Below are 14,029 nucleotides of genomic sequence, written 5' to 3' on the forward strand. Positions count from 1 at the left end.
GAGTCACAGATTTCACAGAATTCACAGATGAAGCCTGTGAATTCCATATAAATAGAACTAATCAATCAGTCTTCCTGGTCTTTGTCCAACTATATCTCTACTTAGTCAAGAGGTGGCAAGTTAAGCAACACCTGCACACGTGTGTCTTAAACTGAATGAAGACATCTGTGACGGACTGTCTGATAAGAAAACCCAGCAGATCTGACCCATCATAGGTGAGGTCTAAGGAAGAGGCTTGGTCCCCAACTATAAAAACCTATAATTGATTTAAGAGGTGGCTGAGATCGTGGCCCCAACGTTGTAATTGATCTATCTGGAAGAGACTAACGTAACCATTAGCAGAAATAGCCGTGCTAATAGTGCTATATGTGGAGCTCGGTCCCAGGTGTAATGAGAGCAATTTGTCACCTCTGGCTGGAGCAGGTGACAAACTGGGGCACAGGGTCCTTTACAACACTTCCATATATCCATTATGAATCTTAGTGTATATATGAGGACTGGGTCTATAAAAGTGCACCTAAGTGAGTCTTCTGTCTGGCAGAGCTGGAGTTGATTCTGTCTTTGAATGTACTGAGTGTGTGACACGTACAGAAGGTCATTAGAGGGAGTTCTCAAGGAAATTATATAGAATTTAGCGGTCTTATTGTGTTTCTATTTGGTATTGTTCCTATCAGGCTGCTTGTTCTCTGAGAAAAAAAATCCACTTTTTTTGTTTTCAGGTGAGTTGGATGTAAAAAAAAAACAGCCCAGATATCTTTGGCTTCAAGCAGTGATGGAGCTGCCTCTGAATCACAAAGGATGAGAAGTAGCTGAGGAGTAATTAGAAATCCTCATTTGCCACGGGCAGGGTAGCAGGGCAGGCTGGAGAGCCTTAGGGAGTCCTTCCACCACAGCAGCAAGGTCCAGCACTCATCCAGACATTAGGCGTCTAAATCATTAAACAGTCGATTTGAGAGGGGTGGTTAAGGGAGCACACTTTTCCCTGTAGGAAGGCCTAATTTCAGATTGTGGTGAATTACTAGTGGGGGGGGGGTGCTAATTCAGCAGCTGTGCTGGTCAGATGGGAAGCTTTGGCATTGTACTTTACAGGTCCTTTTGTCTGCTTTGAATAGAATATATATAAAAGTAAAAATTAACTGCACAGGATGTTTCTATTGTCAGAAAAGATATGCTATTGTTGGATATTTTTAAAATGTTAAGAGGCCATAAAATGCAGACGACCTTTAATTTCCTAATTAAATTGTTTAATTTGAAATCGAGACTCCGGTGGGTCATGCGCTGTTTAATCTGATCTCTGTAGAAATCAATGGGCTGCATGTGAAGAGAAGGCGATGAAAATATACGTTTCTGCAACACAAAGCTAATAGCATTTCTGTTTATGAATTTTATTGAAGACCTTGTGTGCTTCTGAACACACATCCAGTAGCTGCATGAGCACATGGGGAATAAGTTGAATTATACCTTATTTTATTCAGAGATTTAAAGATGCCAGTTAGTCAGACTTCTTTTCTTTGCATCAATCACTGCTGTTGCATCCTAGACAGACTCAAATGCTGTTTTCTAGAGGATAATTCAGGACATAAATAAAAGGAAGCCTTTCCTTAACAGGTCATATCATAAAAGTGACAATGTTTTTATTAAGGGTGTCCCAATTATATGATCGAAAATCGGTCCGATCACGTGGTTGATGACTCGATCGTTATCAGATACTTAATTTATTCTTATTATAATCAGCGCTTTATATTTCAAGCTCATTATTGTAAATACTCCACTAGAAGTCATGAGCAAATCACGACTTGTTATTGCCGTAAAACGCAGCAGAATATGTCAACAGCTGAAGCAGGAGGCTAACAAACACAGCTCAGTCAAGCTAGCGAGATGTTCGATTAAACATACAAAAATCTTTTAAAAATGCTTCAAACTGACAGCAGGTGTCTCTGTTAGTTTGTCTTAACGCAAACAACGCCCTATTTTCAACAGAAGAAAGTTTGCTTTTCAAATGTTGAGCTCTCTGTGCTGCTAAAACACAGACCGCTAAACAGCAGCTGCTAACTGTTAACTGCTTTGGAGCCAGGCTGTTCTGTGATATGCCTGTTTTATTTTTACTGACATGTAAATAAAAGTTATATATATATTCTTTGTGATGATAAAACCAAAAAAGTGATGTCTTGAGGGGTTAATGTCTAAAGAAGTTAAAAAAAATAATTAATAAATAGAAAAATACATCATTCTACTGTTCTGATTATAAATTGAATACTCATCATATTCATACAACTAAGTCAATTTTTAACCATTTTAAATAAATATCTGAATCACATTTGATTAAAAATGTTGAGTAGTTCCCAAGATATTAAAACTAAAGTCACAAAATTCTTGCCTACATTTACTAGTTGATCTTTCTTTAGGTAAAAGTTACACAATTTTTTTTATTAAACTTACTTCACAGAAGTGTTGTGTTAATGAAATAATACTAAGGAAAAGTCTGAATCTCTTTGTTAAATTTGTTTATTTTTAAAATGTGTTACTTAAGTATCAGATCGGGGCTCTATTGGCAGATGATCAAAATCAAATGACTTTGAATCGGATCGAGTCCAAGAAAACCTGACCAGGACATCTGTAGTTTTTTATTTTATTTTATGAAAATGAGTTAAGTCTATTTCCAGAGCTGAGATGCCATTCATGTATTATCCATCAGCTTTACCCTGTACAGGGTCATAGTACTGAGTTATACCAGACACCTTTGATGGTAGATTCCAGCCCTCGAGGGCAACTGTCCTCCCTGCTTCCCAACAAACCTGCCATTGTGGCATCTTATTAGTAAAGCCCACCGGTTCTGGTAACCAGCAGGAGGTACGGCAAGGATATCTGAAAGACCAGCAGGAGACCGGCTCTCAAATCCTGGAGTTTAACACCCCTGTGAACAGGTGTATCATTGGGCTTCATGCCAACACAATCAAGCTGTGATCCCTTTTATCCTAAGTGGGAATCATCTTAGCTTTTGTGACTCATAAAGAAATAGTTTTCCAATAAAAATCCACTGAAAGCTTTTTTTAAAATTTGACATTAAAAGGATGAATCACACAAATTATAATAATTAGGTTGTATGTTGGCGTTTAAGAGTCTCCTTCTCTCTTTGGATCCACACAGCCTCGTACCTGTATCCCAGCTTCCGGGGACTCATGTCGGACAACAACACTGCTCGCCTGGGCCTGGACTTCCAGAGGATGCTGAGGATCAACCACATGCTGTACATAGCTGCCCGGTCAGTCGCAGTGACATCAATACTCCGTTCTTTCTTTTACACACCTGAGTTTTAGCTGCAGGGTTTACATTCTTTTCATTACCACACCTCTTCAGGCGCAATCAACGTATATCGAGCAGATTCTGGAGCGGAGAGAAACAAGTGTTTACACAATAATCATAAATCAGCTGTGAAGAAAAGCAGCTGATAAAGTTGAGGACTTACAATATGTCAAAGAGTGTGTTATTTAGGTAAACATGTAGAAAACACCACGTTCACATTAAAATGACTAACCGATGTTGACTTGTAATGTCTTTCTGTATAAGTAGATTATTTTTTTGCAATGTTAGATGAGATCAGACTTCTGAATTCTGAAAATGAGGAAGATTTTTTTTTAAATCTATTTTATCTGCATTTAGTAAAAGTAAAAGAACAAAAAACAAAAATGACTGACAAGTAAAATGCGATCTTCTGAAATGTGTCAGAATGTGCAGAACAAGACGGTCTGGTCCTCTGCTGCTATTTGAGCTCTCCAACTTTCTGTGCACTAGTCACTTCTTTAGTTTAAAGTTTTCTTGGGAAAAGAGCATTTATTTCTACTGTCTTCTTTTGTTGATTTCCAAGAATGAGCTGATTGTGTTTAAAAATGTGTTTTAAATAACAGAAACAATTTTCTACTTTTCATAAAAAAAAAAAAAAATAGTCACATGTCCCCTCATAAGGTATAATAGTATTTATAATACATTTACTCTTTAACAATGTTGTGGTTTTAGATGGCCACCACCTATCTGCCTTTTTTTAACTTAAATCTGGATGTTTTTTGTCTCTTGAAATATTCTAAAGCCAAACTTTTACTGTCTTTTTTCTTTTCCCGTTTTCTCAAAGTTTTGCCATATTAGTGCTTCTTCTTTAACTGTGCAAAACTTCCTATACTTGTAGCAAAAATGCTTAAAGTATTTTCTTAAATAAACATATAAAAAACATGCTCTTAAAAATATCTTATTTATTCACACTAAAGCTACATTTTTGTTGTTGAAGTGTTTCGATATTTTTCAAATCATTTCAACCCAACAAGCAATCTGCAGAAAGTTGTTTGGTTTTACTTTCCAAAGGTCATTTTTGGTAAAAACATTACTTAAACCCTGTAACAACTCTCAAAGCCTCTCAAATTTTAATTGAAATTAGGGGTGGAGGATTATTGCCTTAACTGCAACTTATTATTAACATACATTTCAGCGCGTCATTTTTATTTTTGATCGTGTTAATCTCTTGCTTCCGTGACGTCCGTTCATGTCCGATACGTGGAAGGGCATTATCCCACTTACACTGTGGTCATTTATCAAATAAATAAATCAATTATTAGAACTTGAATCATGTTATAACTTTTTAAGTTTAAAATGTTTTTCACAAAAAGTGAGCGATTTAAAATGTGGTGCATCGTGTTGTCATGGTAACAGATACAGCACATGCACAGAGCTCGCTCTCTTAGGAAAAAGGAAAGTCATGAGTTCAACAAATCATCATTGGAGAGAAAGTTCACCTATTAACACTTTTTTTGTCCAGAAGATGAAGCAAAAGGTAGTTTCAAAGTCTAAAATCTTGTCTCATTTCCTCCTTAGATTCTCTTCTGCTTCATCCTATTCTTAAAATGATCAAATTCACTAAACAGATTAAAGGAACCAATAAAATGTGTTTCCTACTGTGTTGCTGTTGTGATAAACTGTGGAATTATGCAAGTAAATTAAGATATTTGTGGTCAAAACTTTTTGGATTCCTCAGAAAAAGGTTCCTACTGTTTTTGGATGTGAAAAATTAGAATATTCTGGACCTGATGTTTTTTGTTGTTGTTGTTTTAAGTTAAAATAAAAGTAAAAATCAATAATAGTAAAGTTAATAAAGTGATATTTTTGTTGTATTTGGATGTTTTACTGCATCATAGTGTTACAAATTTGAATGAAAATACCTTAAAATTTGGCTTAATTCCGCAATTATTGGGTTAAAATATTTGCAATTAAAATAGATTAATTAATTACAGGTCACGATAAATTAATCTCATAAAAAAGTTAATTGCATTTCAGCACTAAGTGAAATAATGAACCATCTTTTAAAAGTTGTCTTTGGCTGATTAACCGACGGTCGGAACCTGAACTCGTTCTGCTTACATTCATCACATGAACTCAATTCTGCTTCAGTTTTTGGTTCTGATCTAGAAGGCAGAGCAGCAGCTCTCCTACTGTTAAGAACCTCAATCAAAAAGCTTCACAGAGACTTGATGTTGGAGAATTGACTTCATATTTTTCAAAGCTGCGTGCAGCAGAGCGCATGCTTCACTTCACAGACTGACTCATACGGGTTCTGTTAAAAGCTGGAGAAACTTTTTGAAAGTTCTCTAAGCCAAAAAGCCAATAAACGTAGTTAATCCACCACCTCGCCTGTGTTGTTCAACAGCTCAGATCAATCCCATTGATTGAAATTAAGGATTTTTTTTCTTGTTTAATGGGTGGGAATTGTTAGATCATAAGAAAGTCGCATTCAAATCAGCATCCCGGCTAAATGAAAGCATGTGGAGATCTCTTAACTCTCCTTCTCTTGCAGGGATCACGTGTTCGCAATCAATCTGGCTTCTTCATCGGAGCAGATAATCCCACAGCAGGTAGGAAAGCTTCTGCCTGCATGTTTGATTGAAACCCTCTTCTGTCTCAGAGAAAAAGGTGTTTTCTAAATGTTAGGTTTTGATCCGACATAAGAGACGCTGATGCAGGAATTTAGGTCAACACTGCCGTTTGAAAGGCGTGCATTTGCATTCTGACAGGAGACAGTGGCCTGTTGATTTTCCATTTTCCAGAACTCAGGGTGCATTCTCACTCTGACACTTGCAATCACATCTTAACTCAGCCACCAGCCTTATTTGAAGCCATTAAATTTGTTGTAAGAAGTGTTTTGCTTGACATTATCGTGTGGTTTTAGTTATCGGATTCAGGCTGGGGGAGGTGTCACCTACACAATTAGACCTTTTTCCTTTTAATGCAAGCTCTGTATTTTGTACTTCTGTCTTGTTTTTCAAACCGCAGCATGTTTGTTCGATAAAGAAAGGCTTGTAGGGTTTGTATCTCATTATTTCCCTCCCCAGCCTTCGCCTTCCTTTTATTCAAGCATTAAGCAATCTCTCTTCAGACATATATCCACCCGAAGTGGAGCGGCACTCTTGTTGCTTTTGAAGTGCCACGCTCTCTTCTATCTGAATCTCATTTGTCAAACACGATTGCTCTTAAATAAAAACCCTCTAAGGTCTAGAGTTTTGTTTGCTTGTATTTAAATTAGCTCTGAACATGGTTATTCATCCTGATGAGGCCAGCACCCCCATGTCACGGAGATCCAAGCTATTGATTTGTGTGTAGAATGTGCCACAAAGAAATGGGAACTTCTAAGCACTTCAGTGTTGAATTTGAATGAGAAGCTAAATATTGAACATCTGAACGCGATGCATTTTCTTCTCCATTTACTCGAACCTCTCCAGAATGACAGCAGTGGAAAATGAGAGAGGCTCCTCCTGTGTTCGGCTTCTTCCTGCTCTCCATCTGAGCTCCATCATTAGTGTGTGACAAAGTCATACCACCAGAAAATGGTGTGTCGCCCTCTTCACAGATCTCTTTCTCCATGCCGGCTCATTTTATGCCCACCCTTCGTTTTTCTCACCAGCCGTTTATTCCTTTTTCTCCTCTTCACTGATCTCCCAGACCTGGGTGGTCACCGGTAATTATTAGTAAACCAGATAAAGTGAAGCCAAGGCCTAGAGCCAGAATACTGGTGCATGTTAAAGTGGAAAGTGGCAGAATTACAGAAAAACACATCAAAACTGTTCATATTTTGTTGAACCATTTGTAATCTTTGATCTTCATGGAGGATTATAGCAGAGAGGTCCCTGGATTACACATCATTCACTCCTTGAATTTTTACAAAACTTTCAACATTTTAAAAAAAAAGTTTCCTTAAACAAAAACTTGAAAAGTTTTATTTTATTTCTTTAGAAAAGGCTACTTATCAACGGTTTAATATTTCATTTGCTGAACTACACTGCATGAAACACGTCAAATATCTGTTTGGGTTTACATTTGTTGGCTGAGGGTTTTCCTCTGGGACTAAATCAGGTGAATTCCTCCTCATTTTAGGAGAAAACATTGATTCTTTTTTCCTGAAACCATAAACAGGATCCAAAATAATAACAACTGCACAACTCTTAACACGTCAATGACTTCTATTATTTTCCTCCTGAGGCTTTAGTGCAGAAACTATTGAGTCACTTCAGAAGCCTAAAAAGATTCAAGTGTTTTTTTCCCAGTGGAACGTTTCCAGGACTTGAACAATTTGAGTATCTCTTCATTACTCCAGAAGTATCGGTAAACAGGAGGAATAATTCAGGACTCCTTCGGAGAGGCTGTCTAACTGGGAACCACATTTTCAGAAAGTGGCAAAAACAAATGTAATCCACAGTACGGTAGTTCTTTGTTTATTGCAGGAGTTACATTCAATAGATGAGGAGATGCATTAGAAATTTGGCAGAAGGAAATGCAGCAAGACATAATATAAAATGTAATATAAAATGTAAAAAAAATATGTAAAAGTATATAAAATAATTGTGCAACATAAGAGTAAATGTCAATTATAGTATCCAGACTATTTGCAGATATGTACATTATGTGCAAATAAGCTTTAAGATAGGTAATATTATAATTTTTCTCAGGGATAAGTATTTAAATAAACAGAAATACAAATGCATATGTACATAAACAAAAAAAATTACACACTTAAAATCCCACTCCAACCTTAATTTTCTATCATAAAACTGTTCCCAGTTATCTTTTATGAAGTTTTTAGCCGATATCAAAAAAAATCTCTGTCGTTTTATTTTATGCACAGCAGCAGTAGCTCATTAGATGTACAATTCTGGTTTGTGGGCGGGACTATGACGCCTTTAACATTAATAGAAATGGACAAAACAAGGCTGTTACCTCTAGGGCAGGGGTGTCAAACTCAATTGTTCAAGGGGCCAAAATCCAAAACACTCTTTATGTTGCGGGCCGAACAGGATAAACATTTATTATTAAACATGTTAAAAGTAACATTTTAAAACTTTAAAATGTTACTTTTTAGCATTACTAAGAATAAAAATCAGCAGGAATATTATTAAAAAATAAATCAACTTAAACCTTTAATTACTTTCAATATTTTACTCTCCACAAAAATATAATTTGTCAAAATTATGCAAGTTAGAAATAAGTGTAATATAACATCGGGCCGTTAATAACAATAAATAAATGATCTGGAGGGCCGGATAGAATTACCCAGAGGGCCAGATCCGGCCCCCGGGCCTTGACTTTGACAAATGTGCTCTAGGGGATGATCAGTCTAGTTCTCTCTATGAACTGTCTATGGTTGACAACTGAGCGCTCTGTTTGCACACTCACACATGAGCTTATAGCCTCAAGCTAACATGAGCGACACAAAAATAACGACAAGCAATATTTGATCAATCCAGTCCTACAGTTTTTAGCCAGAATCGTAATTCGCTACAACATAAGTGTTGATCGCTCATCATGTCGTGCACACCTAAGTGGGAGTGGGGTATGGAGTACGCAGGGGGAGAGAAGACTTTGCCACACCCATTTCAGTAGCTGTGTCATTAGTCTGAGCTTTTTCAAGCATCCAGTTTTCTGATCCAACGTGATTTAAATTAAGAAATGCTCCGAAACGCAGTTTAAATAGAAAATTCTACTATGAGAAAAATGCTACAATAACATGTTAAAAACACAAAAAAGACTATTCCCACTGGAGTGTATCTTTAATACACTTTTCTCAGACACTTTTTTTATCTTGTTTAAACTCTCGGATTTCAAACCTTCATAGAAAGTAATTTCACTATCATAGTACAATGAAAGATTCACGTCAAAGTGACCAACTGAACGCATTCTGAACAGGAGAAACTGCACAGAGGAGATGAATTGAGAAGGACATCAGCCAATCAGGATGCAGAACACAGTGTGAGAAAAAGAACCAAACATCATTAATTCAATAGTAATCTTAAACGTTTGAGTTTGTAATTTTCAATTGTCTCTAAAGGGGCATTTTTAGTTCTACTTCATAAAATTTCTCTTTTGTGTCTTTTTTAATAACTATTTTTTTTAATTGGTTTATTCCCAAAACCTGAATGTTTTGCAATAAAAGCTAAACAATTTGCTTTTTTTACATTTTTATTGCTTCAGATTTAAGTTTTATCTAAAAGAGAAATATTTGGTTCAGACACGCTCAACTAAACCTCAAAATATTTACGTCTAGACTCTAAACTCCTCATCTTCTTCTAAATCTATTACAGGTCGTCTATTTTTCAAGTAACTAGAATCTTTTGTTTGGGTCGTTTGCTAAAATAATTAGACTAAGAGCTAAATGTGGGGTCATAAGAAGAACAAAACTTAAAAATCTGTCTCTGGAAAAAGTATACTTCTACTGTAATGTATTCGTCGTGTTTCCTGTCTAGAACTGCTTTTTGCTTTTTGATAAAAGAAGCTGTTCTGTTTTAGAGGGCTGCTTCCAAATAAATGCAACCCTACCTCCAGTGAGGCATAAAGCGTTTAAGGGTAAAAGCAAATCTTCCTCTGTATCTTTTACCTTCCCGGTTCCACCTGGGAATACACGGAGATGCTCATTAAACGTTTCTACTGTGTTTCTACAAAGTAAAGATTCATTACTTAATTGAAAGCCTGTGCGCAAATAGAACAAATGTGGACCAATGCAAGTCACTGCTATGTTTATATTCGCTCAGGTACGGGATAATTATCGCGCATACATTCATAATGACTGCAGTCCTTTTAGGAGTTGAATTAGTCCTGTTTGCAGGAAGTGTTGATTTATTCTGGCTGACCGACAGGAAGCTGAAAAAATGTCTTTGAAACCCAAATATAGGAGCAAAAGCTTGGAGACCTTTCCAGTCTAATGTCACTGTGTGAAAACCCCCATCGTTCTGCAAGATGTCAAATAAAACCCAGACGAAACAGACCTGTTTTTATCGGCTGGTATGAGGAAACTATTGGAAATTCTCATATAGTCTATAAATCTGAACACGTTGATGCTTGTGCTGGAAAAGCGTCTGAACCGTCTTTCTCTGCATCCCAGAATGATCCAGAAATGTGTTCTGGAGCCAAATCTGCAGTTCAGATTTACAGCCGCTGGGTTAATTGAGGCTAATTGGCTCCTTTTCATACAGACATTGAAGCGGTGCAAGCGTCCTGCAGTGGTCTTTTGTCTGTCTGCAGCCTCGCAGGTCCAGACGGATCTCACACGCTGATCCGTATCTCCCAGGAGACACGGCGTTTGGCCGCCCACCCATCGTTCCCCCGATATCTCCGTTTATTTGTTTTTCTCTGCAACAGTTTTATTGAAATTTAATGAGATTTATATCAGAGCTTTCTGGTAATATCCCAGCGACTGAAGCAGCAGAAGCTGAGCTGCTCTGGTCTTTGAGCTGACATTAGGCTGTCTTTTCATTTTTTTCCAGAAACTCACTTGGAAGACAAAGGATGTGGAGAAGTGCACAGTGAGGGGCAAAAACAGCGTGAGTATCATCCAGCAGACACTTCATCTCTCGGTTTGTGTCTTTACTTCCTCCTCTCTGCCAGTCTTTGTTCTCTGCGGCAGCAAGAACTGCAGTCAGAAAGGCGGTTTTAGATGGGTTTTTGACTGGACCTAAGCGGTTTCAGTCCATATATACCATCTCTAGGGCTGGATATTGAGTTAGAGACTTTCAAAGCACAGACCCAATCACTTCAGTACTAAAGAAGAGTAATTTTCATTTAACAGTAAAATTCAAATCTTAAGGGAATCATTGTATACATGAGTTGATAAATGCAGAATGTTGATTCTCCACCCCTATCCGTATGTCATTAGTCTTAAAAACTGCCATACACACAGTAGTACAGCATTATACACCATTATTTGAGGTGGTTGGGGACCGGTGAAATCCACAAATACGTAGACTCCCTCCCCGCAGCTGAAGAACGTCCGTTACTGATCCGTACTCATCAAAAACATTTAAAGAACACTGGAGTCCACCTCGGGCTGCACGGTGGCGCGGTGGTTAGCGCTCTTGCCTCACAGCAAGAAGGCCCCAGTTCGAATCCCGGCTGGGGCATTTGGGACGTTTCTGTGTGGAGTTTGCATGTTCTCCCAGTGCATGCGTGGGTTTTCACCGGGGACTCCGGCTTCCTCCCACCATCCAAAAACATGCTTCATAGGTTAATTGGTGACTCTAAATTGCCCCTAGGTGTGAATGTGAGAGTGGATGTGTGTGTGATTGAGGCCCTGCGATAGACTGGCGACCTGTCCAGGGTGTACCCCGCCTTCGCCCATCAGTAGCCGGGTTAGACTCCGGCACCCCCGCGACCCTGAAAGGGAAAAACCGGCCAAGAAAATGAATGAATAAATGAATGGAGTCCACCTCAGCACCACAGCACCTTCTTCAAGCACAAAAGTTTCATACAAGCGTCTGAAGTCTGAGTTATTGTGACGAACCAGAAGAGTCACGCAACTGAAAAAAATCTACAAATACGTAAAACCACGAATAAAGATCGTAAATAAGCGGGGGAACACTGTACATTCCATTTCATGACGTTGATGAGGTGGCTGGACGAGCCTCAAGGGAACTGCAGGACACACCTGGACTTAACCTCCATGGGCCTGGACAACCCAAAAACCAACCCAAAAAGACTTGGAAATAGATCCAGAGTTTCTGAGATTGTGTGTTATGTCCTCCTGTTCAAAATCCAAGAAGGAACCAAAAACAGATGACCAGTATTTTATAATTTCATACTGATTCCCAACCTTACTGGTCCTCTTTAAAAGACAAGTTTGCCCTTAATTAGAATCTATATTCAGAAACAACTTTACCTGGCAGACATCTTACTGTCTTGAAGATTTGATCCACACGTGATAAATGTAGGACATTCCTTATTTGTCCTAATCCACCACTTTAATGTAACCACATAGAACAATTACGCTGGTTAAAGTGGAGGTTGCATGTGCATCCTCCTGTAAAGCTGTCGACTTTCTGGGACGTCTGCTTTGATTATGTTTTTACTGAGCAGCAGCAGCAGGATCCTGCCCCCCTAATGCGCGGTAACACCGAGCTGTTTCCCTCCTGACAGGATGAATGTTACAACTACATCAAAGTGTTGGTGCCGCGCAACGACGAGACGCTGTTCGCCTGCGGCACAAACGCCTTCAACCCCACCTGCCGCAACTATAAGGTAGACTTTTCCTTTTTTTATTCACTCCTACATTCACACGGCAACTTTTTATGAAATGTGTGACAGTTTTCAGCATTCTTTTTAATACGATCCATTATTTGGTGCCCAGTGGAGCCTCTACAGCGCCGTGTGAGGCAATATTATACATAATAGATGTGTAAATGCAAGTCAGACATGGCGAGAGTTTTTTCTGCAGGAAAAGCTTCATAAAATACAACACAGTTTAGTTCTAGTCTTTGATATTTGCAAGTACAAATGTTTTGTGTGAATTATAGACGCTCTATTTGTGGGAAAGAATTAAGCTGCAATAAAAATGATATCAAAGGTAATCTTTTTAATAAGTTTAGACAAACACTTCCTAATGTCAACACACTGAAACAACTCGTCTTCTTTTTGTCACGGCTGACAACTTTAATTAGGTAGACATTCGTTATGGGAAAAACGCTCTTTTAGCCAAACAATGACAAATTAAAGGGAGTTTGATTTCTGAGTAGTTCTGTTAATCGATTAAGAAATTAATCAGATTAATCACAATTAAATAAAATGTTTTATTAGATAACTTTTATATGACAATATTCAGCATTTGAACAAAAACAGACCAGAGAAGACATGTTTCCTTTATTTTTATTGTCTCAAATGTTTACATGTATAAAGTGTGATATTTAAGAAGTGTCATTTGTGAGCACAGAACACATCAACTGTAAGATGAGCAGAACTCTAATGACTTCTGCAGTATTACTCCAAGAAAACACAGATGCTGACAAACTGCAATAAGAAACAAATGTTGTGTTTCTGCACTTTAATAGTCCTGGTGAATACTGGATTCTGATTGGCTGCTGGGTGTGGATGCACGGCTAAAAAGGAAGTTCTGGTCACACAGTCCAGGTCACGTAGCTCACATTGCGTTCATTTTTTTCTTGATTAATTGCGTGCGTTAACACGTTAATGTTGACAGAGACAAAAATTCTATAAGCTACTAAATTAAACAACTTAAACATACAAATAAATTTCACACTTGCAATAAAAAAGAAGAGAACCTAAAAAGTTTAATAAAAATAAATAAATAAATCAAGCAGACCTGCTTAGTTTTTTCAGTATTTTAAATAAAGGAGTCTTAGAACAGATGTCATTCTTCGATAGAGTTCATTTCCGGTTTAGAAAACATCTTAACAGAGCAGTTTTTCTGCAACAGATTTCTTTTGGCTGAATCCGAGTCCCTATCCCTCTGGAAAACCTTTCAGAGAGAGTTGAATTCTCTTCCAGCGCTGCAGTCCTCAGACATTCCAGGTTTTTGGGCAAAATTGTTCCATGTTGGTGCAAGAATACAGTTGTATTTCTGTCAATCTGTCTACATATTTCATAAGTGCTGCTAAAAAATTGAGAAAAATGTAGCTTTATTTGAACAAACTCCCTGAAAAACCACCAGTGGAGAACACCTCCGGAGATGATCTGGTCTTTAAAGAAAGTGTCAAGAATGACGCATTCTTGTATG

General features: G+C 37.8%; 1 protein-coding gene across 1 annotated transcript in view; it reads left to right on the plus strand.

Moving 5' to 3' along the window:
• sema6e (sema domain, transmembrane domain (TM), and cytoplasmic domain, (semaphorin) 6E) overlaps window positions 1-14,029 on the plus strand; it is a gene marked incomplete in the record, with an annotated part of 183,495 nt that overhangs the window by 108,782 nt on the left and 60,684 nt on the right. The window contains 4 exon segments of the mRNA XM_036215699.1: window positions 3,148-3,262; window positions 5,837-5,894; window positions 10,791-10,847; window positions 12,436-12,537. Coding sequence (XP_036071592.1) covers window positions 3,148-3,262; window positions 5,837-5,894; window positions 10,791-10,847; window positions 12,436-12,537 — 332 coding nt within the window.

The sequence above is a fragment of the Oryzias melastigma genome, linkage group LG16, assembly GCF_002922805.2.
Source record: "Oryzias melastigma strain HK-1 linkage group LG16, ASM292280v2, whole genome shotgun sequence".
In the NCBI taxonomy this organism is placed as follows: Eukaryota; Metazoa; Chordata; class Actinopteri; order Beloniformes; family Adrianichthyidae; genus Oryzias; species Oryzias melastigma.